General features: G+C 37.3%; 1 protein-coding gene across 1 annotated transcript in view; it reads right to left on the bottom strand.

Annotated features, from left to right (window-relative positions):
- The window catches only part of LOC124500912 (uncharacterized), a gene marked incomplete at its 3' end in the record, with an annotated part of 105456 nt that overhangs the window by 41919 nt on the left and 38533 nt on the right, over positions 1–25004 (bottom strand). The window contains exons 19-32 of the mRNA XM_047064782.1: positions 24938–24991; positions 24251–24355; positions 23378–23431; positions 21225–21278; positions 20212–20316; positions 17033–17086; positions 15806–15859; positions 15435–15536; positions 14869–14922; positions 14080–14184; positions 13004–13057; positions 10980–11078; positions 8622–8675; positions 6892–6942 (exon numbers count right to left, since the gene is read on the bottom strand). Coding sequence (XP_046920738.1) covers positions 6892–6942; positions 8622–8675; positions 10980–11078; positions 13004–13057; positions 14080–14184; positions 14869–14922; positions 15435–15536; positions 15806–15859; positions 17033–17086; positions 20212–20316; positions 21225–21278; positions 23378–23431; positions 24251–24355; positions 24938–24991 — 999 coding nt within the window. The remainder of the gene's footprint in view (positions 1–6891; positions 6943–8621; positions 8676–10979; positions 11079–13003; positions 13058–14079; positions 14185–14868; positions 14923–15434; positions 15537–15805; positions 15860–17032; positions 17087–20211; positions 20317–21224; positions 21279–23377; positions 23432–24250; positions 24356–24937; positions 24992–25004) is intronic.

Genomic DNA, 25004 nt, shown 5'->3' with positions numbered 1-25004 from the left:
TTCCTCCTTGCTGATTTGGATGCTTTTATTTCTTCATGTTTTCTGATTGCTGAGGCTATGACTTCCAATACTATGTTGAATAACAGTGGTGAGAGTGGACACCCCTGTCGTGTTGCTGACCTTAGGGGGAAAGCTCTCAGTTTTTCTCCATTGAGGATGATATTGGCAGTGGATCTCTCATATATGGCTTTTATGATCTTGAGGTATGATCCTTCTATCCCTACTTCCTTTAGGGTTTTTTATCAAGAAAGGATGCTGTATTTTGTTGGGGCGCCTGGGTGGCGCAGTCGGTTAAGCGTCCGACTTCAGCCAGGTCACGATCTCGCGGTCCGGGAGTTCGAGCCCCGCGTCGGGCTCTGGGCTGATGGCTCGGAGCCTGGAGCCTGTTTCCGATTCTGTGTCTCCCTCTCTCTCTGCCCCTCCCCCGTTCATGCTCTGTCTCTCTCTGTCCCAAAAATAAATAAACGTTGAAAAAAAAATTAAAAAAAAAAAAAAAAAAGAAAGGATGCTGTATTTTGTCAAATGCTTTCTTTGCATCTATTGAGAGGATCATGTGGTCCTTATCCTTTCATTTATTAATGTGATGTATCACATTGATTTGTGGATATTGAACCAGTCCTGTATCCCAGGTATAAATCCCACTTGATTGTGATGAATAACTCTTTTAATGTATTGTTGGATCTGGTTGGCTAGTATCTTGTTGAGAATTTTTGCATCCATGTTCATCAGGGAAATTGGTCTGTAGTTCTTTTTTTAGTGGGGGCTTTGCCTGGTTTTGAAATCAAGGTAATGCTGGCCTCGTAGAATGAGTTTGGAAGTTTCCCTTCCATTATTATTTTTTTTTTTTCCTTTGGAACGGCTTCAAAGGAATAGGTGTTAACTCTTCTTTAAATGTTTGGTAGAATTCCCCTGGAAAGCCATCCAGCCCTGGACTCCTGTTTTTTGGGAGATTTTTGATTACTGATTCAATTTCTTTACCAGTTATGGGTCTGTTCAAATTTCCTTTTCTTCCTGCTTCAGTTTTGGTAGTTTATTTGTTTCTAGGAATTTGTCCATTTCTTCCAGATTGCCCAAATTGTTGGCATGTAATTGCTCATGATATTCTTATTATTGCTTGTATTTCTGCAGTGTTGGTTGTGGTCTCTTCTCTTTCATTCATGATTTAATTTATTTGGGTCCTTTCCTTTTTCTTTTTGATCAGTCTGGCTAGAGTTTTATCCATTTTGTTAATTCTTTTAAAGAACCACCTCCTGGTTTCATTGATCTGTTCTGGTTTTTTGTATTTCAATATCATTGATTTCTGCTCTAATCTTTATTATCTCCATTTTTCTGCTGGTTTAGGGTTTTTTTTTTTTTCATTTTTTTGTTTTTGTTTTTGTTTGTTTGTTTTTGCTGTTCTTTTCCCAGCTCTTTTAGGTGTAACGTTAGGTTGTGCATTTGAGACCTTCCTTCCTTCTTTAGGAAGGCCTGGATTGCCATATATTTCCCTCCAGTGACTGCCTTTGCTCCATCCCAGAGGTTTTAGACTGTCGTGTTTTCATTTTCATCGGCTTCCATGTACTTTTTAATTTCCTCTTTAAATTCCTGGTTAACCCATTCATTCTTTAGTTAGGATGTTCTTTAACTCCAAGTATTCATGGTCTTTCCAAATTTTTTCTTTTAGTTGATTCTGAGTTTCATAGCATTGTGGTGTGCAATCATGCAAGGTATGACTTTGATCTTTCTGTACTCATTGAAGGCTGATTTGTGTCCCAGCATGTGATCTACTCTGGAGAATGATCCATGTGCACTGGAGAAGAATGTGTATTCTGCTGCTTTAGGATGAAGAGTTCTGAATATATCTGTTAAGTCCATTCAGTCCAGTGTGTCATTCAAAGCCATTGGTTCCTTGTTGATTTTCTGCTGACGTGATACGTCCATTGTTGTGAGTGGGGTGTTGAAGTCTCTTACTATTACGGTATTATTATCAATGAATTTATGTTTGTGATTGATTTACATATTTGGGTGGAAACGTTGGTGACACAAATATTTACAACTGTTAGATCTTCTTGGTGGACAGACTCCTTAATTACGATATAATGACCTTCTTCATCTCTTGTTACGGCGTTTACTTTAAAATCTAGTTTGTCTGATATAAGTATGTCTACTCCAACTTTCTTTTGATGACCATTAGCATGATAGATGGTTCTCCATTCCCTTACTTTCAATCTGTCAGTGTGTTTAGGTCTAAAATGAGTCTCTTATAAACAGCATAGAGAAGGATCTTTTTTCTTATCCATTCTGATACCCTATGTCTTTTGATCGGAGTGTTTAGTCCATTGATATTTAGAGTGAGTACTGAAAGATATGAATTTAGAGCCATCGTGTTACCTGTAGAATTGGTGTTTCTGGTGATAATCTCTGGTCCTTTCCATTCTTTGTTGCTTTTGGTCTTTTTTTGTTTTATCTTTTCTCCAAAGAGCCCCCTTAAAATTTCTTGCAGGGCTGGTTTAGTGGTCACAAACTCCTTTAGTTATGTTTGTCTGGGAAACCCTTTCTCTCTCCTTCTATTTTGAATGACAGCCTTGCTGGATAAATAATTCTTTGCTGTGTATTTTTCCTATTCAGCATGTTGAATATATCCTGCCACTCCTTTCTTGCCTGCCAATTTTCTGTGGATAGGTCTGCTGTGAATCTGATCTGTCTTCCCTAATAGATCTACGACTTTTTTCCCCCTTGCTGCTTTCACAATTCTTTCCTTGTCTGTGTATTTTGTGAATTTTACTATGACATGCTTTGTTGATGGTCCGTTTTTGTTGAATCTAATGGGAGTTTTCTGTGCTTCTTGGATCTTGATGTCTGTGTCCTTCCCCAGATTAGGAAAGTTTTCTGCTATAATTTGCTCACATAAACCTTCTGCCCCTTTCCCCTCTTTTCATCTTCTGGGACTCCTATGATTCAGATGTTATTCCTTTTTAATAAGTCACTGAGTTCTCTAAGTCTTGTATCATGCTCTTTTGCCTATATTTCTCTCTTTTTTTTTTCTGCTTCATTATTCTCCATAATTTTGTCTTCTATATCGCTATTTGCTTCTCCGCTTCATCCATTTTTGCCGCTGTGGCATCCATTTGAGATTGCATCTCAGTTATAGCATTTTAAATTATGTCCTGACTAGACTTTACTTCTTTTATCTCTGCAGAAAGGGATTCTCTACTTTTTCAACACCAGCTAGTGTTTTTATTATCATGGTTCTAAATTCTGCATCAGACATCTTGCTTATATCTGTGTTGATTAAGCCCTTGGCTGTCATTTTTCTTGTTCTTTCTTTTGGGGTGAATTCCTTCACTTTGTCATTTTAGAGGAAGAAAAATTAATTAAATAAAAAATAAAAATTAAAAACTGGAAGACAAAATATCAAATGAAGGAAGCTAGATCCTATATGTGTTTTGGTCTGCTTCTTAAAAGAAGCTTGATAGAATAGAGGCAAGAAAGGGGAAGGAAAGGGGGAAAAAAAGGTAAGAAAATTTATATAATAGAATAAAATTAAAGAAAATGAAATGGAAGAAAGTAGTTTTAAAAATAAAGAATAAGGTATAAAAGATAAGAATAAAATTTTCTCTTTCTGTATCCAAGAAAGAGGAAAAACAGAAAACAATTTAAGCAAAAACAGAAGGAAAGGAAATGAAGAAATAAATGAACCATCAGGTGGAATGAAACCTGAATGAAGTTATATCCAGTTTCCCCTAGAACTAGAACTATGAAGTCTTCTTTAGTCCGTACACTGAACAGGTGGAGTGACTTGTGCTGGTCTTCTAGGAGATGTGCCTGGAAGCGCAGTTGGGTGGGGCTTGGTGTAACAGTCTGTTCTCCACTAGGTGGCGCTGCTTAGCTTGCTGGGGTGGATCAGTGTGGTGAGCATGTGCGTGCAAGGGAGAGGTGGCTTCGCCACCTAGTCTCTGGCATTGGAACTTTGTGCTTTCACTGACACAATCAAGCACCCCTCCTTTGTCTCAGGCCTTCCTCGACTCCCTGTCCCTACCCGGTCTGTGTCCAAGCTGTCCACCTGCCAGGTGGCACCTCCCTCTAGAGTTTATCTCAGATGGGGCTGTGTTTCAAAACCCCAGACACTTGAGAGACCCCTGAGGCTGGGACCGGTGCCAACTCTGGGGAGAGTCTTGCTGAGCAATGGCCAGGTGCCGACTTGTCCCAGAAGACATTTGTGCGATCGTGCAGTGGCAGAGGGTCAGGGATTATGGCAAACCACAACACACAGCCGGTTCCAGGTTTCATTGCACTCTGACGTCCAATACCAGCAAATGTGGCTGCTCTCTGGGGTCTGTGGGGACTTTTGCCAATGGGGAAGCCATATGGCCTCTACCAAATGCACCCCAAGTAGGAGAACTGCTTCTCCCTATTGGCACAAGGACCCGTCAAACCCCACTACCTGCTCCTGGAGATTTGCCCTACTTCCTCACCAGAGCACCACCAGGCACTGACCTCCAGAACTTCAGGCTCTGTGCTCCACTGTTTATAGAATCCTGGTGGTACTGACACCCTCTCCTTTCTTCCCATCCATAGATTTTGGGGGGCAGATTTCTTGTTCAGTCCCCTGAGAGTGTTTCTCTTTCTCTTTCTCTTTCTCTCCAGCTACTTTCAGGGAAGTGTTGTTCTTCCATGATCGTGATGGACCGTGCTCTCTTCCTCTCTCTTTCCTCTGTCCTCTCTCAGCAAAAACAGCTCCCTACCCTCCGTGGCTTTTCTCTCCCCCAGTCCACCTCTCCACACTGTGTACCTGCTGAGTTCTGTGGCTCAAGTTACGCAGATTGTTGTGTTGATCCTCAGCTCAGTTTCCTAGGTGCTTGACATGGTTTCGTGCTGATCTAGCTGCGCTTCAGGGATGAGGCAAGCTCAGGGTCCCCATGCTGCTCCACCGTCTTAACTCCCACCAAAACAAATCACTGACACAGACAACACCAGAGATGAATCTAAAACACGTATGCTGAGTAAAAGGAGCTGTGGCAGAACATATGTTTCAAGGATGGCTGAGACATAGATTTCCCGCCCCACACGATCTTATTACAGTGTGACTGATACATCTCCCACCAAAAGCTTAGACTGAATCTGGGCAGGGTCTTGTGATGCTTCAGTAACAGCATTTGGTGGAAGGGAGGCTCTGTGACTTCTGTGACTTCACTCGGCTACTGATTTAGAGTTTTCCCCATAGGACCCATGTGAAGGTGAGACACAGACAGACACTGAGATGGCGGCCATGTAGTGCAGGGATACTCTGGCCACATTAACAAAGAAAAAAAACAACAACATTACAGATAGCCACAGCTATACTAAGTACCCTTTTTATAAATACTGATGTCACCCATTAGCAAATGTGGCCAAAGAGCTCAATTGTAATTTGAGCAATACCTATCAATTCTCCCTTACTCTGTAGGGAAAAAAAGGTAAGGTTGAGTGAAAAAGTCAAGTTATCTTGAAATCTTTCTCTAGTGTGCGTGTGAAACCAGCGACAGACAGGATGCGTTCTTTCTTTGGACCTGAGTTTTTTTCCCCAAGCTTTTCACAATGCCTTCTTGATGTCAAACAAGCATTTTGAATGATTGTTATAAATAGGCTTACAAAAGTAGTTTTTCTGGAGTGTTCAGTGGCATCCAAAATGCTCACCATTAACTGGCAGATTTTGCATTATGTCTTTAAGCTCCTTTTCAGTGAGGTCCATGCCCATAGCTCCCAAAACTTCATCCACTTTACTGGAATCAATCTTTCCCTCCTTATGGAAAAAGAAGTATACAGGTAACAGTTAATGTCCCTAAAATGTGGGATAAACCCTGACCTCCGGAGGATTATGGTTATCATGTTCCTCCAAAAAAACCAAAGCCTGATGAGATCTTTACAGGAGGACAGAGTCAATAATAAGAGTTTGAGTTTGAGTTTATTGTTTTAATTTTAATCTTTTTTTTTTTTAATTTTTAACGTTTATTTATTTTTGAGACAGAGACAGACAGAGCATGAACGGGGGAGGGTCACAGAGAGAGGGAGACACAGAATCTGAAACAGGCTCCAGGCTCTGAGCAGTCAGCACAGAGCCCGACGCGGGGCTCGAACTCACATACCGCGAGATCGTGACCTGAGCCGAAGCCGGACGCTCAACCCACTGAGCCACCCAGGCGCCCCAATTTTAATCTTAATATAAGCACGCCCAGTATAAAAACTGAAAGGTGACAGAATGACTTCTCAGAGAATTCTAGTAGGGTGATAACAATTCCAGCTTTTCTAACCACTATTGTCTCCTTTTCATTATGTTCGTTTTTACAATTAATGTCTAGTTATGTTAAGGCATGCTGTTTTTCCATTACCATTTAAAACTTTTTAAAATTTAAGTAAAAAGTAAATCAGTATCAGTGAAAATATTAATAGTAGTACAAATAGTGTGTGGATTTGGCAGAAATCATGAAGGTGGTATTCGCAACCTTGCTTAGACATGACCTTTTTCCTGGCCTGCTCCCTGTCTATCTATTCAGTCCCGTGTTCTTTCAGTTTCGTGGAGACTTTCTAGCACTCTCTTGCTCTCTTGGTCTAAATGTCAGATTAGTAGTCTTTTGTTGCTGCATAAACTAACTGAAGAGGTGCTAATTTTCCCTTTACTTTTGCTATGTAGCCTGGGCTCTGATAATTTCTACTTCTGTCAAAGTTTGAAAAATCCAGAGAAAGCATAGGAATTCTTTCCAAGTTACAACATAAAAGATGATCTCCTAAAGAACACGATCATCCACAAAAGAAACAAAAGTATATCATAATGTGTTAAGTGGCAGAGTTGACAATTTAATCACAAGGAATTAGTCTAAATGCCAAACGTGATGATCTCAGACTGATTTGTGTTTTGTTAAGTTTCTCCCTTACCTTTAACAAACTTTATACCATCCAGCAACCTTCTTTGATAGACCTTTCCATCTGTAAGGAAAAGGACTATTCAGATCACAGAAGAGTAATGTGGAATTTCATTACTGTCTAGTAAGAAATCAGCCATTTCAGTAAGACATCTTTTGTGAACTGCCTTAGAACTTTTCTGAGTTAGTGGCAAATAATGAAATTATAAGGGATGGGGATACTGACATTCTGCCATTCTGAAAAATATCTTTTACTTTTCTTTTGTGATATTTTCATTTTCCCCTATTAGATCACTCCTTTCTCTTTTTCTCATTTATTCTGGATTAAATTTTACATCTCTTGATAGACTCAAAAGTTATAAGTAATATAACTGAATCCTGATGATAGGAGTCATGATGATACAACGGTTACTTCTCAAACTAAAGATAAATTTGGCACAGAGAAAATTTTAACATATAATAGTCATTTAAAATTATGTAACATGAATCATAAAATTATTTCTGACAAGCAATAAGATAGAGACAATTTTACAAGTTTTCACAAGTTAACAATACACTTCCCTGTATGACTACATTTTTATTTAAACACTCACTATCAACTGGCAGATTTTTCACCAGTTGTGAGAGTTCTTTATCTGTGAGTTCTATTCCCATGTTTCCTAGAACTGTTTCCATGTCATTGACATCAATTTCCTCTCCTTTAAAAGGACAGAAATGGTAACATGTGAGATTTTAAAGAACCATCTAATTATTCTAAATAATAATGAAATCTCTTATTACTGTTTAATTATTAGCACCAATTACTCAATCCATAATAAAGTCAAATGAGTCCTGTTTGACTGTAGTTATGGTAAGATATTAAAGTGTTTATTTCCATAACTTTAGTAATAATAGAGACAAAATAACAGAGTGCAGGGTAATGCATTTCATAATACTCTGTTGTGGGAGATTACTAGTAAGTAATAAAACTTTACTCTCTTTTTATCGCACTAATATGTTTTTAGTAAAAATCTGGAAAAAATGAGATTGTAGGGCCTAACAAAATATGGCACTATGTTTTGTTGTTAAAGCATTGACAAACCGGAGAAAGACAAATACTTTCTGATTTCAGTCATATGTGGAATTTAAGAAACAAAACAGATGAACATAGGGGAAGGAGAAAAAAAAGGGAGAGGGAGGCAAACTCTTAACTATAGAGAACAAACTGAGGGTTGATGGAGAACGAACTGAGGTGGGCAAGGGATGGGCTAAATGGGTGATGGGTATTAAGGGGGGCACTTGTTATGATGAGCACTGGGTGTTACATAAGTGATGAATCACTAAATTCTACTCCTGAAACCAATATTACACTATATGATAACTAACTAGAATTTAAAGAAAAACTTAAAAAGAAAACCCTGAAAAACCAAAGTCCAGGAAATCAGTTTATTAAAAATTATGCCTAATTTATTTACTATTATTTTTAATGCTTATTTATTTTGAGAGAGAGTAAGCAGGGGAGGGGCAGAGAGAAAGGGACAGAGAGAATCCCAAGCAGGCTCCGTGCAGAGCCAGGTGCGGGGCTTGATCTCACGAACCGTGAGATCATGACCTGAACCAAAATCAAGAGTCAGACACTTAACTGACCGAGCTACCCAGGTGCCCCAAAATATCATAATTTAAAAGGAGTATAAAGTAACAGGGAAGAATATAAAATATGTGTAAAGAATCAGAATCATATGTATTTGGTAACTTTTTCCTCACCTGTAACAGCTTCTACTTTTTCCATCAGTTTTTGCAGATCAACTTTCTTAGAGCCTGTAAGACAAAGTTTCATCAGAGAAGAACAATAACATGGACTCAGAAAAAAGAAGATACACAGGACAGGAGGTTTTTTTTTTAAATCTAAGATTTATGGTTGCAGAAGATGACCGAGGAAAATAATTCATTAGCAATGAGGACCAAGATTTAATAATAAATAATGAAAAAAAAATATCTTAAATGGTTTTATTAAATAATAAAGATGAAAACTGTCAAAGTTTATTTCACCTAATATTTAAGAAAATTCAGGTTATAACTATTCCATGATTCTTAGAAGAAACAATGAATTCAATGCCAACTGTTACAAGTGTGTTGGGATGTGATTTTTTTCTGAGCAAATTAGGGTATTGTACTCCACAGCTTTTGAACTTTGAAATGAGACATATAAAAATAACCTTTACCAAAAGATTGACTTTGTTCTAAGAGGTCCTTTAAGATCTTTTGAAATTGAAAACACTGTATGTTGAATGTCCTGTCATATTATTCATGTACATATTATTCATGTACAATTTTTTTTCTTCAATTATTAAATGTTCTAACTCTGCCAGGTCCACATTCGTTAGTGGCTTTGTGTGATTTGAGTAATCCTTCAATCTTACTTTCCTCACTTTTTAAAATTATGTATCTCCCAGTATTCGTTAGGATTGTTCTCTCGTGTTACCACATGTTGATGCAATGGGCAGGTAGAGACCAGTGTTAAGCAGTGAGGGATATTTGATAGGAACTAGTCACTTAAATGGTCAGTTTAGTGATCTGCTGAACCTAATTGGTAGATAAAAACACAGCCAAAATCCTGTCATTTTACCACACCATTTGTATACATCTTTTTAAAAAATTTTTTAATGTTTATTTATTTTTGAGACACACACACACACACACACACACACACACACACAGAATGTGAGCAGGGGAGGGGCAGAAAGAGAGACAGACACAGCATCTGAAGCAGGCTTCAGGCTCTGAGCTGTCAGCACAGAGCCTGATGCAGGGCTCAAACTCACAAACCGTGAGATCATGACCTGAGCCGAAGTTGGACGCTTAACCAACTGAGCCACCCAGGCACCCCATGTATTCATCTTAAATTAAAAACAAAATAAATTAAGCTTAAAAAAGTGGAATTTAAAACATACTTTGTGTAACAGACTAAAAAAAAAAAAAGAGCGTTTAAGAAAAGGTAAACGTCCCTTCTTTTACCTCTCCTCAGCTTCAGTACCTCTCCTAACAGTTTTGTGTATAGCCTTCCAGAACTTTCTTATGTTTATAAAGTGTATTACATATATTTTTTAACAATTGTAATACTATACATATTTTTCTGTTAACTTTCTTTGTTATAGTGACCAGAAAAGAAAGCATCTCAATATCTATGAATAGAGAAATGAGGAATGGCTGAATAATTACATTTCATTTACATTTGTAAATAAAAGAGGCAGATGTTACCACTTTACACTGACAGATTCCTCAGAATGTGCCAATCTACACAGGCTCCTCTTTACACGGGACATACTGCATTATCAAGATTTGACACATGGAGCTTTCTCCTGAAGGCACAGACAGGTGTGTGGCATTTCTAGGTTTTAGTTTTGAGAACCCTGTGTCAATGACAGGTGCACTTAGTGGCTGTCAAATCTTCATATTCTTTTATAAGCGAATAAGCCATCCGGCTCAATGGTCAGAACACAGAGAGGACTGTATTTGGCAGGTACACACAATGGCCTTGGCACTGAGGAGTGGAGCCTCTCATGGATGATGTTCTGCACCATGGTGTGAATGGCAGTGATATATGGATCAGCGAAAAAACAAAAACAAAAAAAACCACATTGCAGATCCTATTTTTGTAAAACCAGACAACAAAAATCCCTCCCCTTGTCACTAGCATCCACCCCTAGTCCAAGATGTATAAAGAAATAGATGAGAGGTTTTAAAGCCACAAAAATGAACAGCCTTTGGGGCACCTGGGTGGCTCAGTCGGTTGAGCATCAACTTCAGCTCAGGTCATGATCTCACGGCTCCTGGGCATTGGGCTCTGTGCTGACAGCTTGGAGCCTGGAACCTGCTTCGGGTTGTGTGTCTCCCTCTCTGCCCCTCCCCTACTCACATTCTGTCTGGCTCTCTCTCAAAAATAAATAAATGTTAAAAAAAAAAAAAACTAAAAAAAAAAACCAGCCTTTTTCCCCCCTGAGTTCTTCTGCAAGCTATTCAAATGCCTTCAGGCAACAAATAATTTAAACCTTGGAAACAGTCAAAATTAATCCTGCAAGCACAACATCTGTTTAAAATCACAGTGTTTTCTATAATGCTCACCACGCAGAAGATCCTTTAACAGATTCAGTTCCTTTTCTGTCAGCTTGACCTCCATGGCTTCTAAAACAGGATCCAGGTTATTTACATCAATCTTCCCTCCTTGAAAACATGAAAAGGAAAGAAAAAATGGAATGATTACAAAATATTTAGAAAAATTCATGAACGTATATTATTATCTTCAACCAACAGACATGAATGTTTTCCCCCTTTCCCCCAGTTTTATCTTATTTAAAATTTTTTTTTAATGTTTATTCATTTGTGAGAGAGAGAGAGACAGAGCATGAGCAGGGAAGGGGCAGAGAGAGGGAGACACAGAATCCGAAGCAGGCTCCAGGCTCTGAGCTGTCAGCACAGAGCCCGACGCGGGGCTCAAACTCACGAACTGCAAGATCATGACCTGAGCCGAAGTCCCTCGCTCAACCCCCGAGCCACCCAGGCGCCCCTCCCCCAGTTTTATTGAATAATTGACATATGACAGTGTATAAGGTTAAGGTGTACAATATATGCATATATATACACTGCAAAATGATTACCACAATAAGGTTAGTTAACACATCTGTCATCTCACATCGTTACATTTTTGGTTGTGTGTATGGTGAGAACTTTTAAATTTACTCTTTTAGCAATTTCCAAAAATATGATAGTGTTGTTAATTATAGTCAGCGTGCCTTACGTTATATCTCCAGAACTTACTCCTCTTATAGCTGGAAGTTTGCATCCTTTTGACTACCTTCACCTATTCCTCTCCCCAACCCCCTGCCTCTGGCAGCTACCAATCAGGTCTCTGTTTCTATGAGTTTGGTTTTTTAGATTCCACCCATAGGAGGTATCACATAGTATTTGTTTTCTTCTGTCTGACTTATTTCACTTAGCATAATGCCCTCAAGTTTCATCCTTGTAAATGGCAGGCTTTCCTTCTTTTCTGCGGTCAAATAATATTCTATTATGTATTATGTATGTATGTATGTATATATATATATATATATATATATATATATATGTATATATATTCTATTTTCTTCACTCATCTGTCAAGAGACATGTTGTGTCTTTGTCTTGGGTATTGCAGATAATGCTGCAATGAACATGGGGGTGCAAATATCTCTTTAAGATAGTATAGTTGGTGCTGTTACATGAATATATGGCTAAAAGAGAATGACTTCACAATCTAGCATAACTGCTAAAATTTTCAAGCAAAGAACAAAACTACAATATATATGTACAGCTCTTTACAAGCTGAGTTACAATTTAAAGAGTTAAAAGCAGGGGCACCTGGGTGGCTCAGTTGGATGAGCGTCCAACCTCAGCTCAGGTCATGATCTCATGGTTTGTGAGTTCGAGCCCCACGTTGGGCTCTGTGCTGACAGCTCAGAGCCTGGAGCTTGCTTTTGGGTTCTGTGTCTCCCTCTCTCTCTGCTCCCTCCCGCCCCCACTCGCACTCTGTCTCTCTCGGTCTCTCTCTTAAAAATAAAAAAGCATTAAAAAATTAAAAAAAAATAAAGAGTTAAAAGCAGAGTTAGAATTAGAATTTGTTTCCTCAAACGTTAAACATACAGGCCCAGGAAAAAGTTAGGTGGGGCAGGGCTGAGCAAGTGTAACTAAAGAGCAATAACCAGTAATCTCCACCAAGAAGTAGAAATTATAGTCCTTTCCTAAACTCTTACTCTGAGATTGTTTTGTCTGCTTCTGCTCACATTTTGGAGTAAGTCCCAAACCTTCTTCCTTTCTCCTTCCCACCTTCCTCCCTTGCACACGCCTGCCTGCCTTCCTTCCTTCCTTCCTTCCTTTCTTCCTTCCTTCCCTCCTTCCTTTCCTTCCATCTTTATTTCTGTTCATATAATTGTTTCTTCAGAGAGAGCTTCAAAAACACAATGCAGTAGAGAACTTTTCATCTAAGATAAAGGATTACTACCAGCAAAAACATAGATGTGGTACAAGAAGCAAAATAAGGTGTTATATTCTAGTGATATAAATTTAATGCTTAAGGATATTTCATATGCCTCATCTTTGTGCTTCTTACTCACTTTTATTATACTTCACATCCTTCAGCAACCTGCTTTGAAACACCTTTCCGTGGGCTGTAAGAAAAAGTACAATGCAGATCTCCAGAAAACCAAAACATTACAAATTATATGATTGTAGAAAGATACATTTCAATGATTTGCTGTAAAAATGCATTTATTTTATAGTTATACGATGTGGACATTTAAAAATATAAATGTTTGTGGTGCCTGAGTGGCTCAGTCGGTTAAGGATCTGACTCTTGATTTGGGACCAGGTCATGATCTCCGTCATGAGACTGAACCCCATGTCAGGCTCTGTGCTGAGTGTGGAACCTGCTTGAGATTCTCTCGCTCTCTCTCTCTCTCTCTCTCTCTCTCTACCCCTGCCCTGCTCATGTGCTCTAGATAGATAGATAGATAGATAGATAGATAGATAGATAGATAGAGATAGATGTTTTCCACAGTGACAAACTTACCCATTCTTTGGAATTAGAGACATTTATTAAACTCTCCCATGGTGCAATTCTAAAAAATACATTAAAATATTTCTTCCTTTTTATTCTACTGATGTCCTCTTTCTCCTTCATTATGTTTCCTTGCTCTTATTGCAAAACTAATACCAATCTGAGAGGATAGTATTAGTCACTCAGATTACTATATGGCAATGTAGTGATGAATTTCAGATTGTGTTCCAAGAGGTAATGAAAGAATTTCTTTTCAAGTCAGAAGTACCTTTCTCTATTAATTTATGGCATTTTAAGACAAAACTGTACTACTAAAAGATTAAGAATGGCTCGCACTGGGGGCGCCTGGGTGGCGCAGTCGGTTAAGCGTCCGACTTCAGCCAGGTCACGATCTCGCGCTCCGGGAGTTCGAGCCCCGCGTCAGGCTCTGGGCTGATGGCTCAGAGCCTGGAGCCTGTTTCCGATTCTGTGTCTCCCTCTTTCTCTGCCCCTCCCCCGTTCATGCTCTGTCTCTCTCTGTCCCAAAAATACATAAACATTGAAAAAATAATTTAAAAAAAAGAATGGCTCGCACTGACCCATAAAGTCAGGTTCCCTGGAAGGTATGGTGGCATTTATGTGGCATTCACTTACCATCAAGGGGCAGTGTTTTCCTCAGTTGCTTGGCCTCCTTGTCTGTAAGCTCAATCCCCATGTCTTTTAGAGTATTTTGTAGGTCCCTGGAATCAACCTTTTCTCCTTTGAAAAGACAGAATAGTTACAGGTTAAACTATTAACGGACAATCTGATTATTTAACGTGATCTAAACATTTACTTTTGCTGCTCTAGTCCTTTCTCTGATACCAGAATGAAAAGGAAAGATCGAGTGAAAGATTTTCTAATAAAAAGAGTCAAATGCTAAATAAAAAATAGAATTTGTCCCTCGATATTAGCAAGTGGGATGTATCCCTAACACTGGGAATGATATCACATAGTACAGAAGCAAATCTGGTCATATAATTATCCAGAAATAAGGTCAAGAGACGGTTAGTATGATACAAGACACAATTAACAAAGTGTGACATATTTTACTTTACTTTGTTAAAACTATGTAATTAGCTGTTGGTAATGGACTTTTATTTCTACAGCTCCACCCTGCTTTTGCTGTGATCATCTAGGTTTGGGTGTATAAATAAGAGCCAGGCACTTTTACTGAAAAAAAGCATCAAAGAATATATGACTTACAATGAAGAAATAGTCCTTTTTACTTATAAACCCAGATAATGTTAGATTAAGATGTTGATCAGTAGATGCACATATTTATCAAAATGAATACTGAAAGTATGTGAATCTGTAAAGCAGTAGTAGAATTTTGAGAAAATGCTATTAAAATTTTTAGTGTAAATCACAATTTGTTGCAAATCATTTATAACAAATTCTTGCCTGTAAAAGCTTTCACTTCATCCTTCAAAGTTTTCAGAGCAACTGTATTATCAACTGTAACAAAAAAAACACATAACTTGAAGCTCATAAAATGATATAAAATAGCATAAGAACGCTCTCCTCCCCTTCAGATTATAACAGCATTTTGTTACTGGGCATTTTGTTATGCACTTTAAATAGCCATTCAACAAATATTTACTCAGAATATGCTTGAATATAGAACAGAAGAAAAGATTTAAAATATTAAAAATATACTTATTTAAAAAATGTAAATTTGACTTTCTATTTCATAAAATATCAACTCTTGAATTTGATAACAAACAGATGAGATTCAAAAGCGGCCATTTGGTAAAGGCAAACTTTGTTGTCCTCAGAACTTCGCAGACTCTTCTAGTGGCCATGCCACCTGTGTCCAAATACTACATTCTCAACTTCTTTGTCAGTGTTCTTGTCCCATCTACAATCTGGACCTCTTCTGCGTAAAAAGTTCCCTCGTTCCATTCCTTTCATTGCTAACGGTACATAACACCTAAAGCTCAAAATCCAATGGTATCTCACGTGCTCACCACTGACTGGCAGGTTTTCTTTCAGATCTTCAAGTTCCTGGTCTGTGAGCTTGATTCCCATGTCACCTAGAACGGTTTCCAGGTTTTTGATGTCAACTTTCCCTTAATCAGAAAGAGAAAGGCTCGTGAGGGAAATTTAGTGACTCTAAAAAAGTTATTTTTAGATTATTTTTTGAAGAGAGTAAGGGTCTTCCTACCAAGACTTGAAGCTAAAATTTTATTACCAAAACACGAATACCACAAAGCCCAACTCTGGACAAATATTTATAATAAGGAGTACAGTAACAGAATCAACATGGCATTTAAGGTTAATGGTAAAATATAGTTAGTGTTCCAATGGGAATTTAGGTTTATAGTGACTTTGTGCTCACCTGTAATAGCTTTCATTCCTTCCATCACGTCATGCAGATCAACATTCCCGTTTGCTACAGAAGTCCAAAAGAGACATGTAATCAATGACATGAGCTCAGAAAAAGATACACTTTGTTTATAGAGTATAATAAAGTCCAGCTAAATTTGTCTCACAACATAATTTTAATTGATACCCCTTTAAATCGAAGATCAAGATAAATAGATCCTGAATGCTATCTTTGGTACTCCCCATCAACTTGTAGGTCTCCTGACAATCCAGCAAGTTCCTCGTCTGTGAGCCCCATTCCCATATTTCCCAAACTAGTATGGAGGTAATTCTTTTTAATCTTCCCATCTTAGGAAAGAGACAGTAAAGCAACATTTGAAAAAAAAAAGTTGTATAATAGTAAAATTTAAAAATGTTTTTTAGGAAAACTATTATTAACTTTAATGACCACATATTATTAAAACAAAAGAAACAAAAGATAAAATATATTTCATGCCTCTGTTATTATTACACTTTGACAAGGCTGAAATCCCAAATAGGCTTTTCCACTTAAAGACTCAAATAGAAAGTCAATGGAGTCAGAACTGTATTTCCTTTAGTCTATTCTTGTGGACAAGCCTACAAAGTAAGACAAGGTTAAGGTGCTGGAACAAACAGAACTGCAGACCACTAACTTAATTACTCTGCATAAAAAGTAGGGTTCTTTTTTGTTTACTGGCTTGACTTATTGGTGATTATTGTAGCTGACCATTGCTTTTCAATAACAACCAGGGTTTTTTGTTTGTTTTTGCCAGGGTTGGTTTTTCTTCTTGAGAAAAAGTTGAAAAAAATCTAAGAAGACAGTGGACTTCCTGCCAAGAGAAAGTGTATATTTTTTTTTTTAATTTTTTTTTTCAACATTTATTTATTTTTGGGACAGAGAGAGAGACAGAGCATGAACGGGGGAGGGGCAGAGAGAGGGAGACACAGAATCGGAAACAGGCTCCAGGCTCCGAGCCATCAGCCCAGAGCCCGACGCGGGGCTCGAACTCACGGACCGCGAGATCGTGACCTGGCTGAAGTCGGACGCTTAACCGACTGCGCCACCCAGGCGCCCCGAGAAAGTGTATATTAACAGCAGGTAAGATGTAGTTACGCTGGGAGAATTATAAATAAAAGCTTATATAGGGCCAAGATTCATGCTTGGATGGTGTATCTGGAGACCTAGATAACATGCCTTATAATTTCGTTTTTTACTTACTTTTGAGAGACTTCATAGCCTTCAGTAGTCTATTACGATATAACTTTCCATTGGCTGTAAGAAAAGTCATAATTCATGTAATGGTAGAATGAATACGAGTTTCACAAAAATAGCATGAACTGAATAATTTCAGAAGCAGAAAATGCAGTCTTGTATCAACATACAAAAATCAACTGTATTGCTGCTATAGAGTTGCAACAAGCAAATGAAAAGAAAACTGAAGAAAGCAATTTCATTTACAAGAGCATGAAAAGCATAAAATGCCTAAGAATAATTTTAACAAAAGAAGTACAAAACTTATACTCTGGAGACTATAAACCATTACAGAAAGAGATTAAAGAAGACCTAAATAAATGAAAAGACATCCTATGTTTATGGATTGGAAGACGTAATACTGTGAATGTGACAATATTCCCTAAACTGATCCACGGAGTCAATACATTCTTATAAAAAATTCCAGCTGGTTTGTCTGCAGAAACTGATGAGCTGGTCCTAATATTCATATGATGAAGCTCAGGCTCCAAAAAGCAAAAGTAATCTTAAAAAGGAAAAAGAAGTAGGGGACTCACACTTTTCAGTTTAAAAACTACAAAGTGACAGTAATCAAGACAGGGAGGTACTGGCATAAAACTAGATATATACATTAATGGAACAGAATTTACAATCCAGAAATAAACCTTCCAATGTTTGGTCAGCTGATTTTTGACAAAGGTACTTGCACATTCAATGAAGAGAGAACAGTCTTTTTAATAAATGGTGCTGCGACAACTGGACAGTCACATGCAAAGAGAATATTCTTTTGGATCCCTATCTCACATTTTATACAAAAAGGAACTCAAAATGGATCAAAGACCTAATTGTAAGTGTTAAAACTATAAAAATGTTGAAAGAAAACATAACTGTAAATTTTCTTAACCTTAGATTAGACATTTTTTTAATATATGACACCCAAACACAAGCAACAAAAGAAAAAGTTATACCCTGGACATCATCAAAGTTAAAAATCTTTTGTGCATCAAGGAACACTGTCAAGAAAGTAAAAAGATAATTCACAGGACAGGAGAAAACTTTTGCAATCATGTATCTGATAAGGAACTTATATCTAGAAAATATAAGGGACTTGTATCTAGAATGTATAAAGAACTTCTACGATTCAATAATAAGAAGATAACCAAATTTAAAAACGGATGAGGGTTATGAGTGGATTTTTCTCCAAAGGAGGTATACGTTTAGCCAATATTCACATGAAAAGATGCTTAACACCATTAGCAATCAGGGTAATGCAAGTCGAAACCAGAATAAGATACCACCTCATACCCACTAGGATATTATCAAAGGACAGAAGTAACAAGTGTTGACCAGGATGTGGAGGAACTGGAACTCTGATACACCGCTGGTGGAAATGGAAAGTAATGCAGCCTCTTTGGAAAACAGCCTGCACTTCCTCAAAAGGTGAAACACAGAATTACCATATGACCCAGCAATTTCTCTCTTAGGTATATACCCAAGACAAATGAAAATATATATCCACGTAAAAACTTGTACATGAACGTTCATAGGAGAATTATTCATAATAGCTAAAATGTGGAAACAATCCAAATGCGCATCAACCAATGAATGGATAAATAAAATGTGTTATATCCATAGAATAGCCTATTATTCAGCAGCGAAAAGAAACAAAGTACAGTTGACTTTAGAAAAACAGAGGTTTGAACTGTGCAGGTCCATTTATACGTGGGTTTTTTTTTTTTATAGTATAGCACTGTAAATGTATTTTCTCTTCCTTATGATTTTCTTAAATTATTTTTTTAATGTTGATTTAGTTTTGAGAGAGAGCTGTCAGCACAGATCCTGATGCAGGGCTCGAACCCACAAACCGTGAGATCATGACCTGAGCTCAAGTCAGACGCTTAACTGACTGAGCCACCCAGGTGCCCCACCTTATGATTTTCTTATTAGCATTTTATTTTCTCTGGCTTACCTATTGTAAGAATAGGGTATATAATACATATAACAACAAAATGTATGTTAATTGACTTTATGTTATCAGTTAGGCTTCTGGTCATCAGTAAGCAATTAGTAGCTAAGTTTTTGGAGAGTCAAAAGTTATACACAGATTTTCGACTACACAGGGAGTCAGTGCTCTTAACCCGTGTTGTTCAAGCGTCAACTGTATTAATACATAACAGGACAGAGATAAACCTGGAAAACATTATGTTAAGTGAAACTAGTCACTACGGACCACATATTATATGATTCTATTTATGTGGAATATCCAGAATAGGGCAACTGATGGAGACAGAAAATAGATTAGTGGTTGCCCAGGGCTGAGGGAGATGGAGAAATTGGGAGGGGACTGTTAATAGGTATGGAATATCTTTCTGGGATAATAAAAATGTTCTAAAATTGACTGTTGTGATGAATGTGGTGAATACATTAGAATTCACTTCATTGTATGCTATATTGGGTTACTTGTACAATATGTGGATGATAATTCAGTAGTACCATTATAAATATTTCACTTACGGGGTGCCTGGATGACTCAGGTGGCTAAGCGTCTGACTTCGGCTCAGGTCGTGATCTCGCAGTTTGTGAGTTTGAGCCTCGCGTCAGGCTCTGTGCTGACAACTCAGAGTCTGGAGCCTGCTTCGGATTCTGTGTCTCCCTCTCTCTCTCTCTGCCCCTCCCCTGCTCGTGCTCTATCACTCTCTGTCTCTCAAAAATAAATAAACATTAAAAATTTTTAAAAAAATGTTTCACCTAAAATGTTCATCTTTATATAACAGTGAAATTAAGGAAGAGAAGGCTTTTTCAATATGATAAGCTGGTCCCCTTGAGTGGGCCTACTGTACTGTACAAATATCTCTTTCTTTTCTTTTTAATTCTGACTTTTATTTTTAATTTCTTCCATTGCTCGCTTATCTCTCTCTTTTTCCTTCTTATGGTATAAGCCCTGAAGGGTGACAGTAGACATTTGTTGGCTCTGATGGCAACTTACATCTGAGGAGTTGCTTGGCTTCTAAAATAAACTCTAAACGACACTTACTGTTTTAAGATGTAGCTTACATTTTAGTTTTTTAAAAATGTTCCATCATGTTTGAGAAGAAGTGAAAATTTTCATGCAGATCTGTAAAAATCTAATTTCCCTGGAAGCTCCCACAGACACTTGTATGACTCACCATCAATTGGCAGTATTTTCAGCAGCTTCTCTAGTTCCTCATCTGTGAGCTCAATTCCGAGATTTCCCAGAACATTTTTTAGCTCACTAGATTCAATCTTCTCACCTTTGAAAATAAGAAATTTGGTATACATCTTCATTTCAGATAGCAGTAATAATTTCTTTTTTTTTTTTTAAAGTTTTTAAATGTTTTATCACTTATTTTTGAGAGAGAGAGCGAGTGGGCGAGGGGCAGAGAGAGAGGGAGACACAGAATCTGAAGCAGGCTCCAGGCCCTGAGCTGTCAGCACAGAGCCTGATGCGGGGCTTGAACTCACAAGCTGCGAGATTATGACCTGAGCTGAAGTTGGACGATTAACCGACTGAGCCACCCAGGCACCTCCAGATAATAGTAATTATTTCTAATGAAAAAAGTTATTTTAGGATAATTAATACCATCTCCTTGTTTTCAGACTGAAAACTACAGTAATAAAAACAAACAAACATTTTCAACTACAGAATCAATGTAGATGATAGGTCAAATTTATTTTCTTAATGTGAACAAGAGAGTCTTCTAAAATCAGGACAGACTACTTTCAGAATGAAATTTGATCTATTAATTAGAAAAATAGATGCTTATATGAATTTTTCTTTGAAAAAGTATTTTAATTTAAAAAATAAGAATTATATGATAAATACAATAAATTCATTACTTCCATCAATTTTAGGCTGCACTCTCTAATTTGCTGTGCCGTACTATACTGTGGTTATTAAACACTGGTGAAGTGAATTACATTATTGGCATAAACAACAGAGACTGTAGAATTTGAAAGCAAGAAATAGTATGGTAATTTCATTGCAAAATCAGATAATTTTATATCAATACATGTAACACTAGAAGCAAATATTTCATTAATAAATATAGAGAAATGTCAGAATTTACAAGTCAGTGATGAAGTACCAGGAAATATTAGCAAAAACCAAAATTTAATGTCGATAATTGGAATCCTAATTTTATAGTAACTTTTCAGTCACCTGTAAAATCTGTGATGTTTTCCATCAGTGTTTCTAGAGGAATTTTCTCATCAACTAGAAGAGAAGATAAAATCGCAGTATATTATAGATCCCATATATTATGGATCTCATATATTATATAGACTTCAAATATTACATTCTAGATATAATACAAAAGTTTGTGGGAAAACATGGGAAGAACTATAACAGTTGCACTTAACTATGTGTCAGGCCCCATCATAATTGCTAATATTTATTTAAACAAATATTTTTGAACACACTTTTTAGATTATTATTCTACTCCACTTTTATTCTAAGACAAACATGAATAACAAGAAAATTCTAAACATGAAAACCACGCAATCGCAATGGTGCAGTTTGGCCTATGATATCTCAAATTTATTTGTGTTAGGAAGGGGAAGTTACTTAGAAGTGAATGTGTCTAAAGAATCTGCATTCTTGTATTCAAAACTGGAAAGACTCAACTACTAAACATGATACTTACAGAGAACATAAAAGTCATACATATCACACATATAGAAAACTGGTTTAATTTTGACTTTGTTAACTGGATACTCATAAACTCAAATGACATTCTCTGTGTTTTAGTCATTGATATGGTGTCTCACACTGCTCTTGGGCCTTCCCTTCTCCCTATGAAAAAGGGCATTTCCTCGCCCCCCCCCCCAAGTTTCTTGTAACTAACCTCTCTCCGGGGTTAACTATCTGCAAGCTTTATCCCCAGGTTGTTCAGAACAGTGCCCAGGTTGTTCATATTGACCTTCCCACCTAAGAAAAGTGACAGTCCATAAAGAATATTAAATGACTTCAAAAGAGAAGTTCTTACACTTTTTTGATACACATATCCCATTGTGAATTTCTTTTTTTTTTCAACGTTTTTTTATTTTTATTTTTTTTTTTTATTTTTGGGACAGAGAGAGACAGAGCATGAACGGGGGAGGGGTAGAGAGAGAGGGAGACACAGAATCGGAAACAGGCTCCAGGCTCCGAGCCATCAGCCCAGAGCCTGACGCGGGGCTCGAACTCATGGACCGCGAGATCGTGGCCTGGCTGAGTCGGACGCTTAACCGACCCCACTGCGCCACCCAGGCGCCCCCCCCCCCCCCCCCCCCCCGCCCATGGTGAATTTCTTAAGCAGTAGATCATTATTCACAAAATTTGCTTCGGACCAAACAGAAAATGTTTGCTGTAAAGTGAAAAAAATAAATTAATGTTCAACAATTTTAGCACAGAGACAAAATATTTTAAGCAGTCAATTACAAATTTAGAACTATGGCTACTTCCCTTGAGACTTGTCTTGGGGACCAGCCTACAGAAACACAAGGTTTTAAATGGCATTTAATACTGAAATTAGTTTGAGAATAAGGTACAGAAATATGGGCTCAGAGTACAGAAAAGTCTCTCAAGAAATGGATGAAAAAGGGAAGAAAGAGATTGAGTTGTGGCCAAAAAGGGGTGTGGAGAGTTCTAGTTTGCTTATTTTATAGGATGGTGTATGTTGAACATGTAAATGGGCTGAAGAGGTTGAAAATGGCCAGTGGGGCAAGGTCTTAAAAGATATGGGAGACAGTGGAGTCAAGGGCATCCTGGTAAGCTTTGAGGAGGAAGAGGCACTTCTCACTCATCCTTTATACTAACATGGGTGTGCTTAAAGATACCTGAATAGGGAGGGATTGAAGATGTAAAGCTGAGGGCTATCACTCTTGCCAGCCTCAATTTTCTTAATGAATTAAAAAAAAAATCTGGTTGAAAAAATGGTGTTCAATGAATGCTTAGGGAATTCTGGTACTGGAGGCAAACATTATTTAGTTCTAAACAATAGTAGGTTGACTTTTGATGAATGAACTTCCAATTTAGTTTTTTCTATTTATTACGTGCTCTGGATCACTGCTAATCATTTATATTTTTTCCCATGTAAACATGAAATTTGCTATTTCTCTTCCTGAAAATTTCGAAAATGACAAGAAAGTGTGGTGCTTTACTTCCAAGATAGAACATCAGATTCAACTGCTAAAATAAAGATTGAGGTCCAAAAAAGCATACATTTGCAATCAGTACATATGACAGATGGCAGCATTCAAATTCACATCTTGGAAACAGTATAAAATGAAGATCTCATATTCATTTGTATTCTTATTATGTTTCTCACTCACCTTTAAGGGACTTCACACCATCTAGCAACCTGTTCTTAAAGACCTTGTTATCATCTATAAAAAAGAACACAATTAAGGTCATAGAGAAATGATGTGGCTAGTCACTAAAACTTTAGTAAAACTGAGAGTTTCATGATTTGCCCTAGAAACTTCCCTCATTAAAATAAAGTTTGAGAGAAAATTAGGGAAAGTTTATAATATGGCAAGTCTATCTAAAATTTAGCATAGAAGGCACTCTATAACATACACAGCGTTTTTGGAAAATATCACCTCTGACCTTTTATCCCCTTCTAGTCTAACACCACTTCTTTCCCTTGGTTGCTTCCCACAATTGCCTATACGTATCTAAAAAGGTAAGGGTAGCCTCAGAAATGTAGTCCCCTTGATGGCATGAGTCAGCATCATGGGGATGATTATTCCAAAACAGAGAGTTAAACTGCATAGAGGGAAATTTCCCTCTAGAATGAGTGAACATTTAAATTATTTTGTTTGGTATTTGTTTGTTTATTTGCTGTTGCATCTTAGCAAATGGGGATAGTTTGAGTTTCTAAAAAAAAAAAAAAAAAAGCTTAAGAGGAGACAAAACAAACACAGGGTAAAAAAGCCAGGCAAACCAAGAAACAGACTCCTAACTATAGGGAATAAACTGATGGTCACCAGAGGGGAAGATGGTGAGGGAAGGGTGACACAGGTGATGGGGATGAAGGAGGGCACTTGTGATGAGCACAGGGTGATGTGTGGATGTGTTGAATCACCAAATTGTACACCTGAAACTAGTATTACACTGTATGTTAACTAACTGGAATTTAAATTAAAAAATCTTTAAAAGCTTCAAAGAAGACTTTAAGGTCACATCAGTATATAAATGCCTACCATTGAAAGGCAGATTTTTCAGCAGCTTCAAACGTCCCTTATCTGTGAACTCTATTCCCATGTTTTTCAGAAGAGCTTTCATATCTTTGACGTCAACCTCCCCTCCTTAAAAAAATAGACATCATTACGTATACGAATTTAAAGGATCCTCTAATGACTCCAAACAGGGAAAATTAATCTATGGCTATGTAGATTAAATCGGTACAGAATAAAGAGCATAGGCCAATGAGACCTCTCCAAATATACTGACGATGACTTTCACAGAAAAAGAATTTGATCTCTAAGTGCTAATAAAAGAAGTCACAGTCACAATGACAATGGCAAGGCAACTCTGAACCCTGTGAGATTTACATTATGTATCTGCTATTCAATTGGAATATTATAAATTACTTATTCAAATAAATGTATAAAATAAGGTAAGATCTGTTAGTCTCATTTTTTGTCAGTTATCTGTAGTCTTTATCAAAATTTTACTTCATATATTATTTCACTAGTACAGAGTTTGGCCATTCTAAAAAAGAGAAGAGCAAAATATACAAATAAAAAATATACCAGAAAACAAATGAGTTGCTAGTAATTTAATGAACAAAGAAATAAATGCCATAACTAATATGGCAATTGAGGAATAATGATGAAATATAATTATTATAAATACTAAGTGTTTTAGATTCTTAATTTCTCTCTTACCTGTAGTAGCTTTTACTCCATCCATCACCTCTTTCAGACCAACCATTCCATTAGCTACAAGAAAAGG

This window comes from Lynx rufus, unplaced genomic scaffold, assembly GCF_022079265.1.
Source record: "Lynx rufus isolate CCGP_SWC_20201006 ecotype Redwood Valley unplaced genomic scaffold, mLynRuf1.p SCAF_61, whole genome shotgun sequence".
NCBI classification, from domain to species: domain Eukaryota; kingdom Metazoa; phylum Chordata; class Mammalia; order Carnivora; family Felidae; genus Lynx; species Lynx rufus.
Note: the sequence above shows the minus strand (reverse complement) of the source record. Positions and strands in the feature narration are given on the sequence as shown.